Genomic DNA, 25,682 nt, shown 5'->3' with positions numbered 1-25,682 from the left:
CAGTCCATCACAGGGTAAACACACATACACACCAAGAGGCAGTTTTAGTATCTCCAGTTAGCCTGACTGCATGTCTTTGTACTTTGTGAGGAAACTGGAGCACCCGGAAGAAACCCATGCAAACACAGGGAGAACATACAAACTCCACAAAGAACGGACCCTGGCCGCAGAGCCAGGGAATCAAACCCAGACCCTTCTTGCTGTGAGGCTACAGCGCTACCCACTGCGCCATTCCTCTCAACAATTCAAATTAATGAAGATTTTTAACTCAGATCTTTCGTTCTTTCGAACTTGAGCAGAGCGCGTTCGACCCTCGACACAAAGCCGAAAACTTCTCTTACCTTCCACTGCGAGTCGGCCGAACCACGGACGGGAACGTGGCGCAGCTCGTACTGCAGATCGTACGCGGGCAGGTAAGGGCGCCTCCAGCTCACCATCAAGGTTTTGTTGGGGAACGATACTGCGTCCAGGACTGACAGTGGAGACGGTTTTACTGAGGGAAACATGAAAAAGAATTGATGTTTAAATATTTATGCTTTTGGTTTGCATTTATTAGATTATTTAGTACAGACGGTGACAGATTAAAGGAAAAAAACCTCCCTGTTTGATACAGTTAAGCAATGAATACCTTACAGTGCTCTGTGGCATGACTGAAGCTCCTGCCATTTGTGTCTAAGGACTGCTCAAGTAAACCAGGAGAACAGTACGGGACTAGATGCTTGACCCCTACATTGAGGAGGTCCACTGGCTTTTGCACTTCTGAGCTGGGCGAATCAAATATTAGTTAATTCTTGTAGACACTAGTAGGCTATCTTTTTCATTTTGCCTGTGTGTGCTCCTTGTGGAGCAAAGGGCCGCAACCACACCCCTCCAGCGGACTCTGTTCTGTGCGTCCCTCCTCAGCTCGGTCCATGACATGCCGGCGTCCCTTGCCTCGCCCTGGACTGATCTCCTCCACGTCTGTTTTGGCCTCCCCACTCTGCGTTTCCCCTGTAGGTTCCAGTCCAGGGCTTGTCTTATGACGTTACCGGCCGGTTTGCGTAGGATACGGCCAATCCAACCCCACTTCCGTTTCTTCACGTCCTAGCTGATGGAGTTCTGGCTGGTTCTTGCCCACAGGTCGGGGTTGGAGATCTTTTTAGGACACTTGATGTTGAGGATGTGGCGCAGGCATCTGTTACTGAAGGTCTGAAGCTTGTTGGTGATGGTGTTTGTCACTCGCCACGTCTCGGACCGTACAGGACGACTGCCTTCACGTCGGTGTTGAAGATGTGGATCTTGCTGCGCAGTGCCTTAGAGTTCCAGACGGGTCACAGGGTGTTAAACGCGAGCCTGGCTGTGTTAACTCGGGTTCGAAGGTCTTCATCTGCGAAGGGGCTGGTCAGCTTTCCGTTATACGTCCTCTTTATCCCGGACATGCATCCAGTCAGGATTTCTAAATCACCAAAAATGTCTGGGATTCGGCTTTTGTAGTCTGCGTGCGCTATTCTTTGCGTTTTCGGTCGGGATCGTTGGAAAGCAGAATGCCAATAAAGGTGCCAGTTCAACAAAACACAACAAAACACAAAAGTGCAGCTAAAGGAGAGAGATCGTCAGGTAAAAACTAGGTAACACAGAAGATGTTACTGCTGCAGAGGGAGTTTTTGCATTTCACACCAAGAAGCATCGCAACGGCTACAGATGGATGGACCGCGGCACATCTGCCTAGTCTTTCCCTGATTCTGAAACAGCGTGAACGTTTCCAAATGTGTGTACTAACATAGAGGTTATCGTCGAGGTTATCGCCGTGATAGCGCCACATTCTGGTGAAACAGCTCTACTGATTTGTTGATATTATTGTTTAGTGCCAAACGCTGAATTAAAAGGAATAAGTATCTGACCATAAAGGTATTTGTTTAGCAGTTGTCTGTTCAATAACATAGTTACATGGTTATTGGGGCATTTGTCAAATATTTAAACCTATTTTATACACACTGCCCCCCAGTGAAGAGGTCCGTCTGGCCCATGCTGCCATCCTGCCAAGTGTCCTCTTTTTTAAAAGCCAAAATATGGTCACCCTATCCTGTATGCTAAAAGCCTTTTTATTTTCCCGTCCCATCACTTGTAATTGTTTTGAACTCTTTTAAATCCAATGCAACAAGACCCTCCCCCCTTGACCCACTGGTGCCCCCTAGTGGGCCGCACCCCCACTGCTCTAGAACCTCTCAAATATATTCCGAGCACTGAAGCTGTACTGATGGCTTTAATTTGTCGACCGTCTGTACGTTAAAGGCTCAAGATTCACACCGCTCACCATAGTTGACAGGCGACAGAAAGACAGGAAGTGACCTCACTTTGCCGTGCCCGCCCTCCACCACGAGCCAGAGCTTGTAGCAGGAGAAGAGGCTCAGGCGCCGCAGGGTGCACTGCCGGTAGTCTCCGGCTCCTTCTGGGCACTCCTCGACTTCAGAGCTCGGTTCCTCCTCACGCTGCATCTCCTCACACAGTCCTGTATAACGTCTAAGAGACACGGCGAGGGCGATCACGTTCACGTTCTCAGCACCATGCGATCAGTTAGCTTAAATATCACGAGAGAGGGAATGAATCCGCATACCTGTAGAGGAATCGAACCAACGCCCATGCGCTCTTATTCCATTTGCAGGTCATGGAGTCAGCTTTAAAATGCTGGTCAGTCTGACAGCTTATATCGGCCTCAAATAGTCCTGAAAACATCAACACTTGATTAATAATGAGACCAGGGATGTTGGGGCACTCGTGTGGAGCAGCGGTAAAACACACTTCCTCTCTAGCACTGAGATCCAAAGCTCATAGGTTTAAATCTCAGATCAGCAGCATGTTACGCTTTAAAGGCCTTGGAGAAAGAGCGTGGACTGGGACTCACCTTCTATATAGACCTTGGCATAAGCGATGCTGCACTTGTATCTCTCCCCCCACGGGTAACAGCACATCAGAGTATCGAACCCAGGCTCTTTAGACCTCACAGTGACCGCGCTGACCCGCTCATTGATCGCTCTGTAGTGGCTGTCAGGAATCAGCTGACCGTTCAGCATCCACACGGCCCTGCTGGCCGTCCAGCTGCGGTTGTGAAGCACACAGTACACGGTCACGTCCTCACCGGGCCTGGTGAAGAGCTCAGCCGGAATGTAGCTCACTGTTAATGAATTATAAATAATGGTTATTAGATAGACAGAGAGACAGACAGTTAGACAGGCAGACAGATAGACAGACAGACAGTTAGACAGGCAGACAGATAGATAGACATAGATAAATAGACAGACAGATGGATAGACAGAAATTTAAATAGACAGACAGACAGATAGAAAGACATACAGACAGACTGATAGGTAGATAAGCAAATAAATAGACAGACAGACAGATCGATAGACAGAAAGAAAAATAGATAGACAGGCAGACACTTTATTTATTATATTATACAATATATTACTATTAATTTAATTTGGAATTTAAGATTCAAAGATTTAATCAAGGTGGCCCTGTGATGGACTGGCAACCTGTCCAGGTTGTTTCCTGACTTTTGCCCAATGGATCACACCCACAGCAACCCTGACCAGGACAAAGTGGTAGTAAAACAGGCAATGAATGATTGAATGAAGCTAATGGATAGTCGGGCACCTAAGTACTGACATGATTGGCTATGTCTAAGGGAAGGACGGATGATGGCCAAGGCCTTGCAATGGATAAGCGTCCTGTCCTGTTTGGGGTGTGTTTTTGCACCGCACCTAGTGATTTGCGAGGAAACTGGACCCACAGTGACCATGACCAATAAGAAAATGATCCTTAAAGAGACCCTAAAATGGGGTCAGTGACCTTTGACCACACTTTGACCTTTATAATGTCAGTATTGATACTCTGTGATTCTCACATTACACATTAATACTGTGTTTACTAGTAAGAGATGTAACGGGTGCGCATTACAGTACCATGCCCACATGCCATGCCACTAATGACCAGCAGAGGCACCTGAAAGTGCAGATGACTGATAGTGCTGGTTCCTTTATATGGCTCTGCACCTCATTCAGCGATTTGCTCCAGGTAAAGGAGTCCATAAGTGACCTATAGGTCAGTTTTAAGAACATTTGAACTGAACAAACACTACTGAAGACCTCGAGAGCTGCTGTTTGATTTGTGTGGGTGTAAACGCTGGCTTTTCTTCTGCTCATCAATCAGAGCAACATTAGCCGATAAAGCTAATGGAGTCGTTATAGCGTGTTTATTCCTAATGGAGTCATTTTTTAAACAGACATAACGACTGAATTAATATTAATGAGTTTATATTAAGAGGAATGACAGAGATATGATGTTTCATAACTTTGAACTCACTGAACGACAGACATGGAAAGGAAATTATGTGTTGTGAATGTGTTCTGGTCGAATCTCAGGCCCTTTGTTTCATTTCTACAAGGTTTCTAAGTGGAAGATGAGCTGTATATGAGTAACAGGCCTGAGTGTTTAACCTAGAATTAGTCTACACATGAAATATAGCGGCATGGAGAACATGCTAAAAGCACAAGAACACCGGGCACAATCTAGTGATTTATCACAAAGTGTTCTTTTAATAAAGGTAACAGGAATGAACGTGGAGACGAATCTTCTCAGTCAGTTACAATATTATCAAACATACAGAAGCACTTTGTGGTTCTACAATTACTGACTGTAGTCCATCTGTTTCTCTACATACTTTGTTACCTCCTTTTACCCTGTTCTTCAGTGGTCAGGACCCCACAGGACCCCCACAGAGCATGTATTATTTAGGTGGTGGATCATTCTCAGCACTGCAGTGACACTGACATGGTGCTGGTGTGTTAGTGTGTGTTGTGCTGGTATGAGTGGATCAGACATCCACTCATAAATTAAATACCTCAATAGTCCACCAACCAAAAACATCCAGCCAACAGCGCCCTGTGGGCAGCGTCCTGTGACCACTGATGAAGGTCTAGACGATGACCGACTCAAACAGCAGCAATAGATGAGCGATCATCTCTGACTTTACATCTACACGGTGGACCGACTAGGTAGGAGTGTCTAATAGAGTGGACACTGAGTGGACACGGTATTTAAAAACTCCAGCAGCGCTGCTGTGTCTGATCCACTCATACCAGCACAACACACACTAACACACCACCACCATGTCAGTGTCACTGCAGTGCTGAGAATCATCCACCACCTAAATAATACCTGCACTGTGGTGGTCCTGTGGGGGTCCTGACCATTGAAGAACAGCATGAAAGCAGGTTAAAAAAAGCATGATGGACTACAGTCAGTAATTGTCGAACTACAAAGTGCTTCTATATGGTAAGCGGAGCTGATAAAATGGACAGTGAGTGTAGAAACAAGAAGGTGGTTTTAATGTTATGTCTGACATAAATTAACAATTGTATCAATGTACTGGACACAATTTTCATCTACATTTATACTTCTAATATCCTGGGGACGGAATGGCCAATAAACTCAGCTCAGGTTCTAGATGTTTAGGAGATGAATACTTGTGGTATTTAGTTGTATTTAGTCGTACGGGTTGAACGACATCTAACAATAAAAATGAATTAGGTTTAGAATAGTGTCACTTATTAATAATGAGATATAAATGTGCTTATTCTGTCTCGGAAAGATAATTTCTCTAAAGCTACTTCAGGGTCAAACAACATAACGATAACCATTAAAGGAATCATATATAAAATCAATTACACAAACAGGAATCAAGAGCATCGAACTAAACGCATCAGAGCGAAGGACAAACCGCTGCTGACCATATCAGGTACGCTATTTAGAGGCTATTTTGCGAGCAGTTTTCTTGTTTTGCTCCTCGATCTTCCTGGAACCATATGATCCGCTATAATCTATAGATGTACTAAGCTTTCCATTAAGGTTGCCATGGTGACTAAGCCTAACGAGCATTTGAGAAAAGCGTTGTAATCCAGCGTCTCCTCGCCGAGGTACGAGTACTCACTTAAAAAAAATAAAAAATAATAAAAAATCAGAGGGAACGTTCACAGAATAACTCGCATGTGTGATTGGCTGTATTTTCTTTTTGGCTGTATTTATTAAAAAACAATAATAATTTAAGTTATTTCAATTATCCATCTTCTATTTCCACAAAAAAAGAGTAACTGGTTGCACCACTAATAGCAACAACTAAACACCTTCTGTAATTTAATATTAATATTATTATTGTTTCTCTCTGATCAAAACGAAGCGCACAGACCAAACCCTAAGTCGTACAGACGAGAGATCAGTTTATAAGGTAGTCGTCCCTCCATCCAGCTACTTAGCCTGATGCTGGCGCTATAGAGTAGCGTCAGCCTTCAGGGTCTGTATCTCCTAAGTAAGTAAGTAAAATGTATTTATATAGCACTTTTCACAGATAAAACTCAAGTGCTTTACAAAAACAATGCATGACAAAATATACACACTCATCCACATAATCCTACCCAGTATGACGTAAAACAAAATTCGTTTCCCACTGATTTCCTCAAGAACCATGTACGTCTGCCCACTTAAATCTTTAGCTAATCTGCATAATGCGAAATCACTCACATTTTTGGATTTTTACTCCACCTACACAAATGTGATATCAAAGGAATCCTAATATATATATATACAGTGTATCACAAAAGTGAGTACACCCCTCACATTTCTGCAAATATTTCATTATATCTTTTCATGGGACAACACTATAGACATGAAACTTGGATATAACTTAGAGTAGTCAGTGTACAGCTTGTATAGCAGTGTAGATTTACTGTCTTCTGAAAATAACTCAACACACAGCCATTAATGTCTAAATAGCTGGCAACATAAGTGAGTACACCCCACAGTGAACATGTCCAAATTGTGCCCAAATGTGTCGTTGTTCCTCTCTGGTGTCATGTGTCAAGGTCCCAGGTGTAAATGGGGAGCAGGGCTGGTAAATTTGGTGTTTTGGGTACAATTCTCTCATACTGGCCACTGGATATTCAACATGGCACCTCATGGCAAAGAACTCTCTGAGGATGTGAGAAATAGAATTGTTGCTCTCCACAAAGATGGCCTGGGCTATAAGAAGATTGCTAACACCCTGAAACTGAGCTACAGCATGGTGGCCAAGGTCATACAGCGGTTTTCCAGGACAGGTTCCAATCGGAACAGGCTTCGCCAGGGTCGACCAAAGAAGTCGAGTCCACGTGTTCGGCGTCATATCCAGAGGTTGGCTTTAAAAAATAGACACATGAGTGCTGCCAGCATTGCTGCAGAGGTTGAAGATGTGGGAGGTCAGCCTGTCAGTGCTCAGACCATACGCCGCACACTGCATCAACTCGGTCTGCATGGTCGTCATCCCAGAAGGAAGCTGACGCACAAGAAAGCCAGCAAACAGTTTGCTGAAGACAAGCAGTCCAAGAACATGGATTACTGGAATGCCCTGTGGTCTGAAGAGACCAAGATAAACTTGTTTGGCTCAGATGGTGTCCAGCATGTGTGGCGGCGCCCTGGTGAGAAGTACCAAGACAACTGTATCTTGCCTACAGTCAAGCATGGTGGTGGTAGCATCATGGTCTTGGGCTGCATGAGTGTTGCTGGCACTGGGGAGCTGCAGTTCATTGAGGGAAACATGAATTCCAACATGTACTGTGACATTCTGAAACAGAGCATGATCCCCTCCCTTCGAAAACTGGGCCTCATGGCAGTTTTCCAACAGGATAACGACCCCAAACACAACCTCCAAGATGACAACTGCCTTGCTGAGGAAGCTGAAGGTAAAGGTGATGGACTAAACCCAATTGAGCACCTGTGGCGCATCCTCGAGTGGAAGGTGGAGGAGTTCAAGGTGTCTAACATCCACCAGCTCCGTGATGTCATCATGGAGGAGTGGAAGAGGATTCCAGTAGCAACCTGTGCAGCTCTGGTGAATTCCATGCCCAGGAGGGTTAAGGCAGTGCTGGATAATAATGGTGGTCACACAAAATATTGACACTTTGGGCACAATTTGGACATGTTCACTGTGGGGTGTACTCACTTATGTTGCAGCTATTTAGACATTAATGGCTGTGTGTTGAGTTATTTTCAGAAGACAGTAAATCTACACTGCTATACAAGTTGTACACTGACTACTCTAAGTTATATCCAAGTTTCATGTCTATAGTGTTGTCCCATGAAAATATATAATGAAATATTTGCAGAAATGTGAGGGGTGTACTCACTTTTGTGATACACTGTATATATATATATACCGCTCTAACTCAGAAAGCATCACACCGACTGTCACCAAACCTCAGAGCCACAGAACAGAGGAGGTTCATAGTCTGTGGCAAAAATATGGGACAGTGGGAGCCTAGTGGGTAGAGCAGTGGGCTATCAACAAAAAGGTTGAGAGTTCGAATCCCAGCTCTGCCATAAAGCCACTGTTGACACCCTGAGCAAGGCCCTTAACGCTGTCGGCTCCAGGGGCGCTCTGACCCCAGATTCCAAACAAGCTGAGCTATATGGAAGAAAGAATTCTGTTGTACTGTACACGTGTACATATATGACAAATAAAGGCATTCTAACAAATATAGTGAAACTGCAAGAACAGTTGGCGTAACATCTTGCATCTTACGGCATCTCTTTTGGTCAGAATTTGGACACTGCCACTCCAAAGCTGTAATTCTTCCTATTTTATGTGGTTTACACGAAATGTCCTGCTACAGAAGCCAATTTCGTCTTTGCTCATGACAGAACCTTAATAATAATGTAACAGAAGTTCTAAAACATAGCTCCGTCACTGGGAGGTACAGGGTACGTATTTTGTACATTCATTATGTGTATTTTTACTACAGCAAGTCAATTATTTTACTTTATTTACATCCGAGCCATTAAGTGGTCGCTTTTATGCCAAGTATTTTACATTTGTGATGAATACAGTGGAAGAAGTTTAGGGTTTAGGGTCTTGCTCATGGGTCCAGCTTAGGCAACATGTGGGTGGGGGTTGAATCAGTTCCTTAACACTGAGCTACCAGTGACCATATTGTTTTAGGTACATGAAATGTATTGTGATATGCTTTCCCATATGAATATGGACACGCTAGCCCAACGACAATGAAAAAGCGTTCTGGTGGGTGAATTGGCATGACGTAAGTCAGAGTTTTTGCCCCTTTGTGTGGAGGTTTACTTCATTAAATCATTAAAGCACATTATTCTTCTACGAATACTCGGAATTTCGTCGTTTTTGCATATACAAAGAAGAGTAACAGAAATATTAGAAACTCTGATTTACATACGCACATCACACACACGGCTGTGGAACATTAAGCCACTTTTGTGACGTCATGTTGAGCGCAAATACAAAATATTAGTTAAAGCTTTTACTGCAAAACAATAACAAACCAACAAACTGAAAAAGAGCACAATCGAATCGAAATAATAAATAAATAAATAAATAAATAAATAAAGAACTTGTGAATAATTTCCAGCTACTCTACAGATAACGCAGCAACCCCGCACAAAGAAAATGTCCATTAGTTTCTAAACCGATCTGAATGGACCATCAGAAAAGTTGATAAAAGCTGAACAAAGCAACGAGTTGTCCATCCAGACAACGGCATTGATGGACTGTTAGGTAACCGGAGTACAAAAGTCTCATTAAATTTCAGGGTTTCACTATTTACATCACCGCAGCACTGCACATGGCTGAGTAACCATAAACTCAATGTGTAAAATATAAAGAAGTACATCTTGTTCACTGAATTTTATATTTTTATCATACAAGATAAATTAATGATGGAGTTGTGATCATACAACACCAATTTAAAAAGATTTATAATATATAATAGTCAAAGGTTTATCATTTGTATAATATGATATATGTAGGGCGGCACGGTGGCTCGGTGGGTAGCACTGTCTCCTCACAGCAAGAAGGTCCTGGGTTTGATCCTCAGGTGGGGCGGTCTGGGTCCTTTCTGTGCGGAGTTCGCATGTTCTCCCCGTGTAAATGTGTCTGCGTGGGTTTCCTCCGGAAGCTCCGGTTTCCTTCCACAGTCCAAAAACATGCAGTCAGGTTGATTGGAGACACTAAATTGCCCTATAGGTAAATAAGTGTGTGTGTGTGTGTGTGTGTGTGTGTGTGTCTGTCTGTCCTGCGATGGACTGGTGCCCCATCCAGGGTGTTACGGTGTGTCTTGCGCCCATTGAAAAGCTGGGATAGGCTCCAGCACCCCCCACAACCCTAATTGGATAAGCGGTTTAGAAAGTGATATATTTAGGCCAGTTAAAGTAACGTGTGATATATTTTAGATCTGAAACACACACAACATAGAAACTACAAAGTTCTATATTAAAAGTGATATAATTCAGATAATATGATATGTAGGCTCGTTATAATACCATGTGTGATATATTTCAGACCTGAAAGACACACAAGTTATACATATACAGTGTATCACAAAAGTGAGTACACCCCTCACATTTCTGCAGATATTTAAGTATATCTTTTCATGGGACAACACTGACAAAATGACACTTTGACACAATGAAAAGTAGTCTGTGTGCAGCTTATATAACAGTGTTAATTTATTCCTCCCTCAAAATAACTCAATATACAGCCATTAATGTCTAAACCACCGGCAACAAAAGTGAGTACACCCCTTAGTGAAAGTTCCTGAAGTGTCAATATTTTGTGTGGCCACCATTATTTCCCAGAACTGCCTTAACTCTCCTGGGCATGGAGTTTACCAGAGCTTCACAGGTTGCCACTGGAATGCTTTTTCACTCCTCCATGACGACATCACGGAGCTGGCGGATATTCGAGACTTTGCGCTCCTCCACCTTCCGCTTGAGGATGCCCCAAAGATGTTCTATTGGGTTTAGGTCTGGAGACATGCTTGGCCAGTCCATCACCTTTACCCTCAGCCTCTTCAATAAAGCAGTGGTCGTCTTAGAGGTGTGTTTGGGGTCATTATCATGCTGGAACACTGCCCTGCGACCCAGTTTCCGGAGGGAGGGGATCATGCTCTGCTTCAGTATTTCACAGTACATATTGGAGTTCATGTGTCCCTCAATGAAATGTAACTCCCCAACACCTGCTGCACTCATGCAGCCCCAGACCATGGCATTCCCACCACCATGCTTGACTGTAGGCATGACACACTTATCTTTGTACTTCTCACCTGATTGCCACCACACATGCTTGAGACCATCTGAACCAAACTAATTAATCTTGGTCTCATCAGACCATAGGACATGGTTCCAGTAATCCATGTCCTTTGTTGACATGTCTTCAGCAAACTGTTTGCGGGCTTTCTTGTGTAGAGACTTCAGAAGAGGCTTCCTTCTGGGGTGACAGCCATGCAGACCAATTTGATGTAGTGTGCGGCGTATGGTCTGAGCACTGACAGGCTGACCCCCCACCTTTTCAATCTCTGCAGCAATGCTGACAGCACTCCTGCGCCTATCTTTCAAAGACAGCAGTTGGATGTGACGCTGAGCACGTGCACTCAGCTTCTTTGGACGACCAACGCGAGGTCTGTTCTGAGTGGACCCTGCTCTTTTAAAACGCTGGATGATCTTGGCCACTGTGCTGCAGCTCAGTTTCAGGGTGTTGGCAATCTTCTTGTAGCCTTGGCCATCTTCATGTAGCGCAACAATTCGTCTTTTAAGATCCTCAGAGAGTTCTTTGCCATGAGGTGCCATGTTGGAACTTTCAGTGACCAGTATGAGAGAGTGTGAGAGCTGTACTACTAAATTGAACACACCTGCTCCCTATGCACACCTGAGACCTAGTAACACTAACAAATCACATGACATTTTGGAGGGAAAATGACAAGCAGTGCTCAATTTGGACATTTAGGGGTGTAGTCTCTTAGGGGTGTACTCACTTTTGTTGCCGGTGGTTTAGACATTAATGGCTGTATATTGAGTTATTTTGAGGGAAGAATAAATTTACACTGTTATATAAGCTGCACACAGACTACTTTTCATTGTGTCAAAGTGTCATTTTGTCAGTGTTGTCCCATGAAAAGATATACTTAAATATCTGCAGAAATGTGAGGGGTGTACTCACTTTTGTGATACACTGTATATACAGCGGTACCTTGAAACTCGACGTCAGTCGGTTCTGGGAGTGACGTTGAGTTTTAAGGTATTTTTTCCCATAAGGATGTTTGTGAAACCTGTTAATGCGTCCATGGTCCCGTGGAGCTGCAGATATTTTAGTCTCATGTAAAATAATGAGGTTGTTTTTGACACTTAAACACTGAAAATAACACAAATATAATATAAACACACTGAAATACAATTAAAAACAGTTACACATCAATAAAAATACAATAAAAGCTGCACTTTAGTTTTACTTCTTTATTGTTTCCTGATGCTTCTTAATGCTGGAGATGCTCGATCTTGGAATACCGTATTCCCTTCAGCACCGGCGCATTCACATGAGAAGTGACAAAACCGCTTTTGCTTTTCTCACTGTGCCGTTATTTCCTATGAAGTGTGACGGCGGTGCACAAAACTTAGCGTGACTTATTGTAGTAAAACAGCGAGTGAGGAATGTGATTAGTGGAGGAACTTATGAGCAGTAATAATGAAGAGAAGTTTAGTGCTCCTGTCTCCTTCTTTTACTACATTAAACCACGTTAAGCTTTATTTTCAACCAGAAGCGTTTTAGACTCTGGGAGAAGCTGATTCTGATTCTCACCATTTCTCAGAAGCTGGAGCTGTAACACAAGTTTAAAAGTGAAACAGGGAGGAGAATCCAGATAAACACAGATACATGTGGAGCTGTAACCCTGGATCTGACGCTTATTCCACAGCTCAGATTCACACCGAGCACTAAACAAAGCGACAGGTTATTGTTAATTTTAAATTAAATAAATATTTTTTTTAAAGAAACTGAAGACGCTGAGTTAAAGGGAAATGTTGAGTTTGAGGGTACAAATTTCTCAACGAAGGCCATCGAGTTTCAAAGATTATGAGTTTAGAGGACGTTGAGTTAGTGGTGTGTATTTTATCATACAAGATAAATTAATAATGGAGTTGTGATCAAATAAAACCAATTTGATTAGTTTGGTTTTATAATTGTATAATTCATATAATATAAAAGGCCATGTTTTGTAATCTTAATGAGAATAAATTCGTGTTTATTTATAAATGCATTTTTATCTCAAATTTTCATATTACGTTTTAGTTTAAATTAATTTCTACATTAAGACACTAAGTGGATGACAGAACTGGAGTGAAATGTGTGTGTGTGTGTGTGTGTTCTCTTGGCTGCCTTTAATCTAAAAAATCCTCTCTACAAGTTCTAATTTTTTCTTAAGTACGACCACATCTACTTAAAATTCTAATCTGTACGATCTCAATTACTTTTAATATTAAGTGCATTTTTGGTTCTACCAGTCTGACCTTCAGATTCCACAGAGTTCTATTATTATAAAAGCATCTACATCGACATTCTGCTCTGTAAACAACAAACACTGTAATAAAAATAACTACTTTAATGTAAAATGATTTTAAGCAAATCATAGATGTGAACGCTCGTAGTTGATTTTAAAAAAATCATGACACAACTGTCAGGTTCCACAATCCCAGATTGTCATTGATCGATTATATTACTTTTAATATTTAAAAAAGAAACAGTTATAATAAACTAAAAGTAAATCATATATAATTTATTACAGTTATTAATATTATATATATATATTATATTATATTATTTTATATAAATTTATACTGTATTATTTTATATTATATTATTTTATACTGTAATATTTTAAATTCTACTATATTATACTGTATTATTTTATACTATATTATATTATACTGTATTATTTTATATTATATTATATTATACTGCATTATTTTATACTATATTATATTATACTGTATTATTTTATACTATATTATATTATACTGTATTATTTTATATTATATTATATTATACTGTATTATTTTATACTATATTATATTATACTGTATTATATTATATTATATTATATTATATTATATTATACTGTATTATTTTATATTATATTATATTATACTGTATTATTTTATATTATATTATATTATACTGTATTATTTTATATTATATTATTTTATACTGTAATATTTTATATTAAATTATATTATACTGTATTATTTTATACTATATTATATTATACTGTATTATTTTATATTATATTATATTATACTGCATAATTTTATACTATATTACATTATACTGTATTATTTTATACTGTAATATTTTATATTAAATAATGTTATACTGTATTATTTTATATTATATTATATTATACTGTATTATATTATATTATATTATATTATATTATATTATACTGTATTATTTTATATTATATTATTTTATACTGTAATATTTTATATTATATTATATTATACTGTATTATTTTATATTATATTATTTTATACTGTAATATTTTATATTATATTATATTATAATGTATTATTTTATATTATATTATTTTATACTGTAATATTTTATATTATTTTATATTATATTATACTGTATTATTTTATATTATATTAAATTACATTTATTATATTATATTATATTATATTATACTGTATTATTTTAGATTAGATTATATTATACTGTATTATATTATATCATATTACATTATACTGTATTGTTTTATATTATTTTAAATTATTAATTCATTGTCTGTTTTACCACTGCTCTATCCAAAGTCAGGGTGGCGGTGGGTCCAATTTACTATGTGAAAGGTTGGAAACACCCCAGACAGGTCGCCAGTCCATCACAGGGCACAAACACACACACACACACTTATACCTAAGGGGACTATAGTAGCTCCAGTTAACCTGACTGCATGTCTTTGGACTGTGGGAGGAAACCGCAGCACCCGGAGGAAACCCACACAGACACAAAAAGAACACGCAAACTCCAAGGACCCGGAAAGGACCCAGACCGCCCCACCTGGGGATCGAACCTAGGATCCTGTTGCTGTGAGGCTACAGTGCTACCCACCGTGCCACCACGCCGCCCAAATTGAATTATATTATATTACATAATGTACAACATATAGCAGCTGCTCTTATCCAGAGCCATTACTCTTGTATGACAGTTACCAGTCAGCAAATGTTTATTAATCATGAACGCCCCCCCCCCCTCGCCCCATGCCAAGGATTCTCTTAAAGGTGAAAATCAAGTGAGTCAAAATTAAATTAAGGATTAAATTAGAATTAAAAGCAAGTAAGAAATAATGCAGGGAAACATGAAGCTGGAGGCCGATCACACAGACAGATTACTTTGTACCACCGTGTTCTTATAAATGTAAAATTTCAAGGAACAGTCATGAATGGAGCATCCTGGAATTAAATTAAATGGAAATAATTATTTATTTCTCTTGGTCACTGCAGTCAGATGACTCGGTGCTTCTGGGTATTCTTGAGCACTTCTAGTAAGACGAGACAGCGATCAAACAATACTAGTGTTAGATACGGTCACCGATCAACCTTAACATTAAGACCACCTCCTTGTTTCTACACTCACTGTCCATTTTATCAGCTCCACTTACCATATAGAAGCACTTTGTAGTTCTACAATTACTGACTGTAGTCCATCTGTTTCTCTACATGCTTTGTTACCCCCTTTCTGTTAGGCTCTGTGGTGTCAGTGGAATTTACCACCTTTCCCTGACGCCACAGGCCTTACAGAGCTGAAACGAGTCTGGCTTTAAATACCTGGCCAGCTCGTTAGGGCGAACGCGCTACAGCTGCGCCCCCCTTATTTAAGGGGATGGCGCTAAGCTGCAGGCGTCGCACCTTCTGTTTTTTCCGGGTTGTTTGCCTTTTTTTTTTTTCAGTTCATTTGGCACTGCGGTGCCCTTTTATGTTCATTTATTTCCTTTTTGGCTGCACCGCACCAGCCTCTTTTCTTTGGCTAGGGCTTAGCCGGTTCCCCAGGTGCTGTATAGCGGTTGGGTGGGTAGGTCGTAAGGCCGAGGTAAAGCAGGTTTAGATTTTTTTGGTTAAATAAATCTTGGTGCGACTGCGTGCAGCCCTTGAGCTGCGGTTGTTTTGGTCTCGGTATTTTCCGCGTTCGCCGGTTAGCTACCGGCTAACGCTACTGCTGCTACCCAGCCACCGCAGCCCCTTTAAAAGCGCCTCCGGTGTTCCAGGTTTATCGCGGCGCGTCTGGCTCACTAGTATGGAGCCGCGCTATGGCCGGTGAAACCCCGGTTCGAGTCCGTGCGCTGTCTTTTTCATTTTGGCGTTTTCGGAATGGCGCGGCCCCTTCCCAGCAATGGCTGCTGGTGACAGCGCCGCTGCCTTTTCTCCGAGCGCTCCTTTTATAATGCGGCCCCTTCCCAGCCATTCCGGCTGGTGACAGCGCCGCTGCGTTTTCTCCCTCGTGCTTGTAGAGGGACGCGGCCCCCTCCCAGCCATGCCAGCTGGTGACAGTGCCGCGTTCCTAATAACTTGCGCTCTTTAAATGACGCAGTCCCCTTCCAGCAATTCTTGCTGGCGACCGTGCCACCCGGGCTTCTAAAAACCCGTGTTTCCCTCCCTCTCCGTCCTTCAGTCTCGAGGAACTCCACCTCGCGAACCCGCGCTTCGCCTCTTTTGTGCTGGGAGCGGTTATTGCTCTCAGCCTTGCTGTGGCAGGGCGCTTAAGCTTCCAGCCAGGAGGTAAGCGACCAGGGTTCGCGCCTCGCCATTCCCGTTTTTGTTATTTGTGTTTTTCTGTTTCCTTTTTAGCCCATGACGTCAGCGGCTGCCTTCGGGATTCCCCGAAGTCTATTTGTTTTCCTTATTCCTTGTTTTTATTGCATTTTGTGTTTTATCATTTGTTTAATAAACCTGTTTTTGTGAAACCTCCGCATCCTTGGGTCCTTCCTCCCCTCCTCATAACACTTTCACCCTGTTCTTCAATGGTCAGGACCCCCACAGGACCCCCACAGAGCAGGTATTATTTAGGTGGTGGATGATTCTCAGCACTGCAGTGACACTGACATGGTGGTGGTGTGTTAGTGTGTGTTGTGCTGGTATGAGTGGATCAGACACAGCAGCGCTGCTGGAGTTTTTAAACACCTCACTGTCACTGCAGTGCTGAGCATCATCCACCACCTAAATCAGTGTTTCTCAACCTTTTTTCAGTCACGGCACCCTTTAAAAGTATGCAAAATCTCAAGTCACCCCAGTCTAAAATGTATTAAAAAACTTACTTACTCTGCATCCCTCGGACTGCTAACACACACGCGCACACACACCATAAGGTGTCATTTAGGGAGGGAGGGGTAAACGTGACTTACTTTTAATGGAAAACCTGAGCCTGGGATGATGCACACAGTCGCCCTATTCTGGCAGGGATGGATGAGAGGCAGACACGGAGCCCAATCATTATCAGAATATTTTCGACGGCACCCCTGACGAAGCCAGACGGCACCCCGGTTGAGAAAGGCTGACCTAAATAATACCTGCTCTGTGGTGGTCCTGTGGGGGTCCTGACCATTAAAGAACAGGGTGAAAGCAGGCTAAAAAAGTATGTAGAGGAACAGATGGACTATATGGTAAGTGGAGCTGATAAAATGGACAGTGAGTGTAGAAACAAGGAGGTGGTTTTAATGTTATGGCTGATCAGTGTATGGTCACTGGTCCCAGCACTTTTTTACATGTTTACATTTATTAATCCTTCATCAGGTCCGCAGTGGGTTTGGAGCCAATCGTGGACACAATAAATACAAAATTGTAATAAACTCTAGAGAAAGTGTTGGTGAATGATCCCAATACTTCAAACCAGTAAGGTACCAAACAGGAAGTGAGCAAAATAAAACATTTTTTTGAGGAGGGGAGTGTGATGCTGCTCGGTTACAGCTTTCTTACCATCGAGTGCGAGATATAGGGGGTGACTACAGTCAGTCCAGTGATCCGGGTGATGGAGACTCCGGCAGCGAACCTGAACTGTATATCTGACTCCAGAACCGAGATCCCTGAGAGACACCCACGGATCCTGGACCTCAAACACCTAGAGGAACATTCACCAAAAAACGAACCAATCAATAAAAACCAAAGGATTTAATAAAATGATAAAGTTCGTAAACATACAATTTAAATGTTATATAAGGTGAAGCTTAAAAAACACTTTTTTAATTTGTGTTCTATACTAAATTCTATTTAGCATGTTATTAGGGACCTACAAAGTTCTCGAGTGTGTTCTAACTATATAATATAATATAATATGTTGTTTTTTTAAGGTTTTGTTTAGATAGCGCCTTTCACAATTTTAAGGTTATTTTACTAATATATAATTATTTTATATTTACTTATAAATATTTAACCCTTTAAATAAACTTTAACTCTTCATCAGTTAAACAAATCAGAACATTGTTGATCTTAAAACATACTGCTAGTCTGTAGGACCTAAAGTTGAGTTACAACATGATTAACCATTGAAACTCAATAACAAGCCTTTATTTGCTTAAGATTTAAGTACTCAAGGTGTGTTAGAACCATAAACTAAGGAGCTGCTCACTATTTTTTTAATGCACCAACAGGCAACAGTGTTTATCTGGATTTTCCTCCGTTTCACTTTTAAACTTGTGTTACAGCTCCAGCTTCTGAGAAATGGTGAGAATCAGAATCAGCTTCTCCCAGAGTCTAAAACGCTTCTGGTTGAAAATAAAGCTTAACGTGGTTTAATGTAGTAAAAGAAGGAGACAGGAGCACTAAACTTCTCTTCATTATTACTGCTCATAAGTTCCTCCACTAATCACATTCCTCACTGTTTTACTACAATAAGTCACGCTAAGTAATGTGCACCTTAATAACCGCACAGCGGCGCAAAAGCGGTTTTGTCACTTCTCATGTGAATGCGCCGGTGCTGAAGGGAATATGGTATTCCAAGATCAAGCATCTCCACCATTAAGAAGCGTCAAAAAACAATAAAGAAGTAAAACTAAAGTGCAGCTTTTATTTTTATTGATGTGTAACTGTTTGTAATTGTATTTCAGTGTGTTTATATTATATTTGTGTTATTTTCAGTGTTTAAGTGTCAAAAACAACTAATTATTATAACAATTATTTTACATTAGACTAAAATATAAGCAGCTCCACGGGATCCATGAACGCATTAACAGGTTTCACAAACATCCTTATGGGAAAAAATACCTCAAAATACCTTTTGAACTCGACGCCACTCCCAGAGTTTCAAGGTACCGCTGTATAAGACATTTTCCTGTTACCCTGAGTAACATTTTCATCCTTCTGATAATAAAAAATGTGGAAATATTCTCATCAGTCAGGTCACATTTTGAACAGAAATGTTCATTATCTGTGTCTACTAAGGTCATGGTAGGAACATTAGAAGGTTCTCCCTTTTTCCTCCTGTATGTTTGATAATATTGTAACTCTGACTGAGAAGATTCGTCTCCACGTTCATTCCTGTTACCTCCGTGTTTTCTTAGTTGTTATTTATTTATTTTAAAATCACTAGACTGTGCTCAGTGTTTTGGTGCTTTAGCATGTTCACCATGCTGCTATATTTCATGTATTTACTAATTTCAGTCCTGTTACTTATATACACTCATCTTCCACTTAGAAACCTTGTAGAAATGAAACAAAGGTGCCTGAGACTCGACCAAAACACCTTCTGAGTAGTTAAGTGTGTGTTACTGGATTTAAAGATAAAAAATGAACTTTAATTTGATCCAGTTACTGGACCAGTTACTACACGCTAATGCCACGCTCATTTTCATTTCTTGACTGACTGTGTACGTTAACTTTACTGATATTTATTTTTCTTTCTACACATGAGATAATTTTGTGGCTTTGTGATACCGGCTACCACACGACTGCTTTCAGATCAGCTTATCAACGTCACGCTGCCTGCGGATCCTGATTCATCCCAGGGATCAGCGGGTGAACAACATTCAATCAAGGTTTTCACAGACAATGCAAAGTCAACCCAGTACTGATGGTTGTAGCTCACTGTGTGTTATGTACGGTATATATGTAAATATTTTCTGGTGTTTGATGTTTGCATTCACGATGTATAGCGGCCTGTTTTGCATACCGAGCGTTCCTGTATCTGTGGCGGCGATTATGTATACGACCTTTGTTTGTTTATCGACTTTTAATCTCGTTTCGGATCAGCAAACCTTTTTAAATGACGTTCATTGTCTTATTGCATGAATTTTTTGGTGTTGTTCTGTTTTGTTTTTTTTAATGCCGATAATTTTATTTGTGTGTGTTTGACGCAACAGCATGACTTTCTGACTTTCAACAGTTCAAGTTCAAGAGTTTTCTTTGTCTTCTGTATTCTGACATTTCGTACAGTATACTTTATACTTATACAGTATACTGCCTACCTCTGTTCTATAGACAGTAATTAGTTGATAAGCTAATAAGATAAGGTAATTAGTTTGGGGATTACCATGAGGATTTAGTACAGTTGTGTGTGGGTTTGGATAATGTAGGAGTGTTTTTATTTACTGAATGTTCAAACCTCCTGGATCATTCCACTAAACAGGCGGCATTAGCGTGTAGTAACTGGATGAAATTAAACTTCATTTTGTATATTTGTTCAACACTGAACACACACACACTTAACTACTCAGAATGTGTTTTGGTCGAATCTCAGGAACCTTTGTTTATTATTATCTATTTTTACAAGGTTTCTGAGTGGAAGATGAGCTGTATATGAGTAACAGGACTGAATTTGTAAAAACATGAAATATAGCAGCATGGAGAACATGCTAAATGCACCAGAACACTGAGCACTGTCTAGCAATTTATCACAAAATGTCATCATAAAAATAATCAATTAACAATTGAGAATAAATGGAGGTAACAGGAATGAACGTGGAGACGAATCTTCTCAGTCGGAGTTACAATATTATCAAACATACAGGAGGGAAAAGGGAGAACCTACTAATGCTCTTCCCGTGATCTTCAGTAGATACAGATGATGAACATTTCTGTTCAAAATGTGACCCGACTGATGAGAATATTTCCACATTTTTTATTATCAGAAGGATGAATGTGTTACTCAGGGTAACAGGACTGAGTGAAAACCTGGAGACGTGACTGAAACATGGATTCTACATTCTACATTCTACTATTCTACATTTATTATAGAAAATAAATATTAAAAACATAGATGGGATGTGGAGTCACCAAACGATGCAGGAAAAAAGGATTTCTGACAGATTTTTTGTTTGCAATTAGATGAATGTGCATGACACTTTGCTTAATAAAAAAATGCATTTTAAAGTTAATTTTCATCTACATTTATACATATAACGTCCTGAGGATGGAAATGGTACAGATTCGGCGGAATGGCCCTCCTGAAATTTGTGATAAACAGTTTTTAAATCCATCTATTGAACCTATAGAAAGTGTAAATAGAGTTTAAACTGTACAGCTTAGTGTATGAATATGGTTGACGGGGTTGACCTCTTGGTTTGACTTTGGGAGTTTTGGGAGTGCCGTATTCTTTTAAAGAAAATGTAGGACCGGTGTAAATGTTGTACCCTCAGCACAGAAAAATAAAATGACCATCGCGGGGGTGTTACTGACCTCCCAGTGTTCGAGCGAGGTGTTGGATGAGTAGCGGATCTGGTAGCACGACGGCTGTCTGCAGGTTTGTGAGTCGTTCCATGTAATCATCACTTCACCCTCAGTGGTGACGTTATACTGCAGATTAAACAGAGGAGCTGGCAACCCTGTGAAAGAGTTCAATTACAAAATATCACAGAGCTTTACTGGTACAGCAAGTGGTCTGAAAATGTTAATCAATGGCCTGTAATTCAGCCAGATCACAGTCGGGATCGGGGTGGAACAGTGGTGTGAAGGGGTGGTAGGGTGTGGATTTGAGGAAACCCGAAGCATTTATAAATAATTCCTGTGTAATTTCAGGGAGCTTAATAGCCATGATTAAAAAGTTTTCCAATAATTGATATACTGTATATACATATGTTCATTTAATGTTTGCTTTATAAGAAAATAGAGACAAATTGTGACAGAAAATAATATCAGAAAGTATGAAGCATAATGTATGTTTACTTATTTATCAACCATTTATCAAAGAACACCTTTCCATAAGCTTGTTAAACATTCCATTTCAAAATCATTCACTGTCTGTGGGAATTTGTGCCCATATAGAGTATCTGTCAGGTCAGGCACTGACGTAGGACATTTAAACCCGGCCCACAAACATTGTTCCAAGGGTTTTGCAGTGGGTCTGGCAGAAATACCTACACATGGCTGCTCTTGTGGCACAGTGGTCAAACATGCCAGCACACCAGAGCTGACATCTCAAACTCAGGTTCCTATATGGACGGTAATTGGCTCGTCTGTGGGTTTGGGAATGCCGGAAGGGACTACTCATAACTGGTGCAGTTGATCCATGAACCTACACTATAAAACAGGGATTGGGGAACTGGGAGGGGTGTGCGATGGTCGTGGCTCTCCTAAGATCAGGATCGGAGGTTCGCAGCACTAGAGGCTGAAATACGAATCCGGTAATTGGATGTGACTAAATTGGGAGACAATGAGCAGGAATGTTTACATAGTAAACACAAGAAGCCAAAAGCATAGAATTCCAGCAGCTGCTAATAAACAGAATTCAAAATGCAGCCCCAAAATTCAGTGAAACACTTACGTAACTGATCGACGCTGATGTGCATCTCCTGTGACTGCAGACGGACGCCGTTCAACAATCCACCAACGAACAGTGAGACAGAAGCATCGCTGGGACGAAGAGCGACAGAACAACTGATGTCATCGTCCCCAGTACACTGTACCACAGAGGAGCTGTTCAGTTCATCCTGCTCCCTTCTACAAACAGATTAATATCACCAAATATTAATATCAGCAATACTATTATCAGTTATAATAATAATATCGGTTATAATAATAATAATATCAATTATAATAAAAATAATAATATCAGTAATAATAATAATAATAATAATATCAGTAATAATAACAATATCAGTGATAATCATATCAGCAATAATAATAATAATAATAATAATATCAATTATAATAATAATAATAATAATAATAATATCAGTTATAATAAAAATAATAATATTAGTAATAATAACAATATCAGCGATAATCATATCAGTAATAATAATAATAATAATAATATCAGTAATAATAATAATAATAATATAATAATATCAGCAGTAATATTAATAAAAATTATATAATAATAATATCAGCAGTAATAATAATAATAATAATAATAATAATAATAATATATCAGCAATAATAATAATAATAATAATATTAGCAATAATAATAATAATAATAATATAATAATAATATCAGCAGTAATAATAATATTAATAATAATATCAGCAATAATAATAATATTAATAATATCAGTAATCATAATAATAAAAATAATAATATCAGTAATAATAATTTTAGTAATAATAACAATATCAGCGATAATCATATCAGTAATAATAATAATAATAATAATAATAATATCAGTAATAGAAATAATAATGATAATATAATAATAATATCAGCAGTAATAATAATAAAAATTATATAATAATAATATCAGCAGTAATAATAATAATAATAATAATAATAATATAATAATAATAATATCAGCAGTAATAATAATAAAAATTATATAATAATAATATCAGCAGTAATAATAATAATATCAGTAATAATAATAATAATAATAATAATAATATAATAATAATATCAGCAATAATAATATAAAAAATTATATAATAATAATATCAGCAGTAATAATAATAATAATAATAATAATATATCAACAATAATAATAATAATAATAATATCAGCAATAATAATAATAATAATAATAATAATATATTAATAATATCAGTAATCATAATAATAAAAATAATAATATCAGTAATAATTATTTTAGTAATAATAACAATATCAGTGATAATCATATCAGTAATAATAATAATAAAAATAATAATAATATCAGTAATAGAAATAATAATAATAATATAATAATAATATCAGCAGTAATAATAATAAAAATTATATAATATCAGCAGTAATAATAATAATAATAATAATAATAATATATTATCAGCAATAATAATAATAATAATAATATCAGCAATAATAATAATAATAATAATAATATAATAATAATATCAGCAGTAATAATAATAATAATAATAATAATAATATCAGCAATAATAATAATATTAATAATATTAGTAATCATAATAATAATGATCATAATAATATAATAATAATATCAGCAATAATAATAATAATAATAATAATAATAATAATATCAGTAATAATAATAATAATATCACCAATAATAATAATAATAATAAAAATATTAATATCAGTTATAATAATAATAATATCAGCAATAATAATAATAATAATAATAATAATATCAGTTATAATAATAATAATATCAGCAATAATATTAATAATAATAATAATAATAATATCAATAATAATAATAATGTCAGCAATAATAATATAATAATAATAATAATATCAGCAATAATAATAATAATAATATCAGTAATAAAAATGTCAGCAATAATAATAATAATAATAATAATAATAACAGTAATAATGTTGGAGATGTGATTAAAATAATACAAATATGTTGACAAAGGTGGGATTTATTTAAAATAAAAAAAGATAAAGTTTAAAATAAGAGTAAAAACATGTCAGTAATTGTCATTATAAACAATATTCATACATAAACCCTCGAATGAGATTTTTCTTTTAAGCACAAACCCATGATGACGTCAGTCTGGCCATTAAACAGCCAGTAAAAGCACATTTAGAGGAACATCAGACTCACCCCACTGGCCACAGGCTAACGGTCAGTCCACCGGTGGGCAGGTTTGTTGCTCTGTGGTGCTTCAGATAACAAATTACATTCGCTTGTTTGTCTTCCAGTCGGCACCGGATGTCCAAGCAGTTTTCTGGAAAGAGATTCAGCCGGCATTTAGTTATCCATTTTAATAAGCACGGTCATTCATTAGGGCGGCCGGAGGCACAAACCGGTTTTAATTAGGCCTGGTGAAAGACAGACAGGGTCTCTGTCGGGTTTGTGCACATATTTGAAAATATTTGAATAAATAAACCTCGGATCAGGACGATTATGTGTTTAATACTCTGCTCAGATCCCGACCACATCAAAGGTTCATGAGATACGCAGCTGAATTCCAAACATCAGATTTAGGGTTTAATTTAATTTTAACTTTTTCAAATGCACAAAGCGTTCACACTCAGATCAAAGAACACATAGTAGACATAAAAATAAAAAACATCAAATTCAAGCAGAAACACTAAACTATGATTCAGATAAAGATGATATTCTTTAACAAATAAAAGTTATATATATATAAATTTACACTGATCAGCCATAACTTTAAAACCACCTCCTTGTTTCTACACTCACTGTCCATTTTATCAGCTCCACTTACCATATAGAAGCACTTTGTAGTTCTACAATTACTGACTGTAGTCCATCTGTTTCTCTACATGCTTTGTTAGCCCCTTTCATGCTGTTCTTCAATGGTCAGGACCCCCACAGAGCAGGTATTATTTAGGTGGTGGATGATTCTCAGCACTGCAGTGACACTGACATGGTGGTGGTGTGTTAGTGTGTGTTGTGCTGGTATGAGTGGATCAGACACAGCAGCGCTGCTGGAGTTTTTAAACACCTCACCGTCACTGCTGGACTGAGA

General features: G+C 38.6%; 1 protein-coding gene across 1 annotated transcript in view; it reads right to left on the bottom strand.

Moving 5' to 3' along the window:
* Nucleotides 1–25,682, bottom strand: part of lepr (leptin receptor) — a 53,251-nt gene that overhangs the window by 17,370 nt on the left and 10,199 nt on the right. The window contains exons 4-11 of the mRNA XM_062998169.1: nucleotides 24,791–24,914; nucleotides 22,607–22,782; nucleotides 21,523–21,668; nucleotides 17,830–17,971; nucleotides 2,882–3,151; nucleotides 2,594–2,702; nucleotides 2,294–2,499; nucleotides 342–493 (exon numbers count right to left, since the gene is read on the bottom strand). Coding sequence (XP_062854239.1) covers nucleotides 342–493; nucleotides 2,294–2,499; nucleotides 2,594–2,702; nucleotides 2,882–3,151; nucleotides 17,830–17,971; nucleotides 21,523–21,668; nucleotides 22,607–22,782; nucleotides 24,791–24,914 — 1,325 coding nt within the window. The remainder of the gene's footprint in view (nucleotides 1–341; nucleotides 494–2,293; nucleotides 2,500–2,593; nucleotides 2,703–2,881; nucleotides 3,152–17,829; nucleotides 17,972–21,522; nucleotides 21,669–22,606; nucleotides 22,783–24,790; nucleotides 24,915–25,682) is intronic.

This window comes from Trichomycterus rosablanca, chromosome 6 (assembly GCF_030014385.1).
Source record: "Trichomycterus rosablanca isolate fTriRos1 chromosome 6, fTriRos1.hap1, whole genome shotgun sequence".
NCBI classification, from domain to species: domain Eukaryota; kingdom Metazoa; phylum Chordata; class Actinopteri; order Siluriformes; family Trichomycteridae; genus Trichomycterus; species Trichomycterus rosablanca.
Note: the sequence above shows the minus strand (reverse complement) of the source record. Positions and strands in the feature narration are given on the sequence as shown.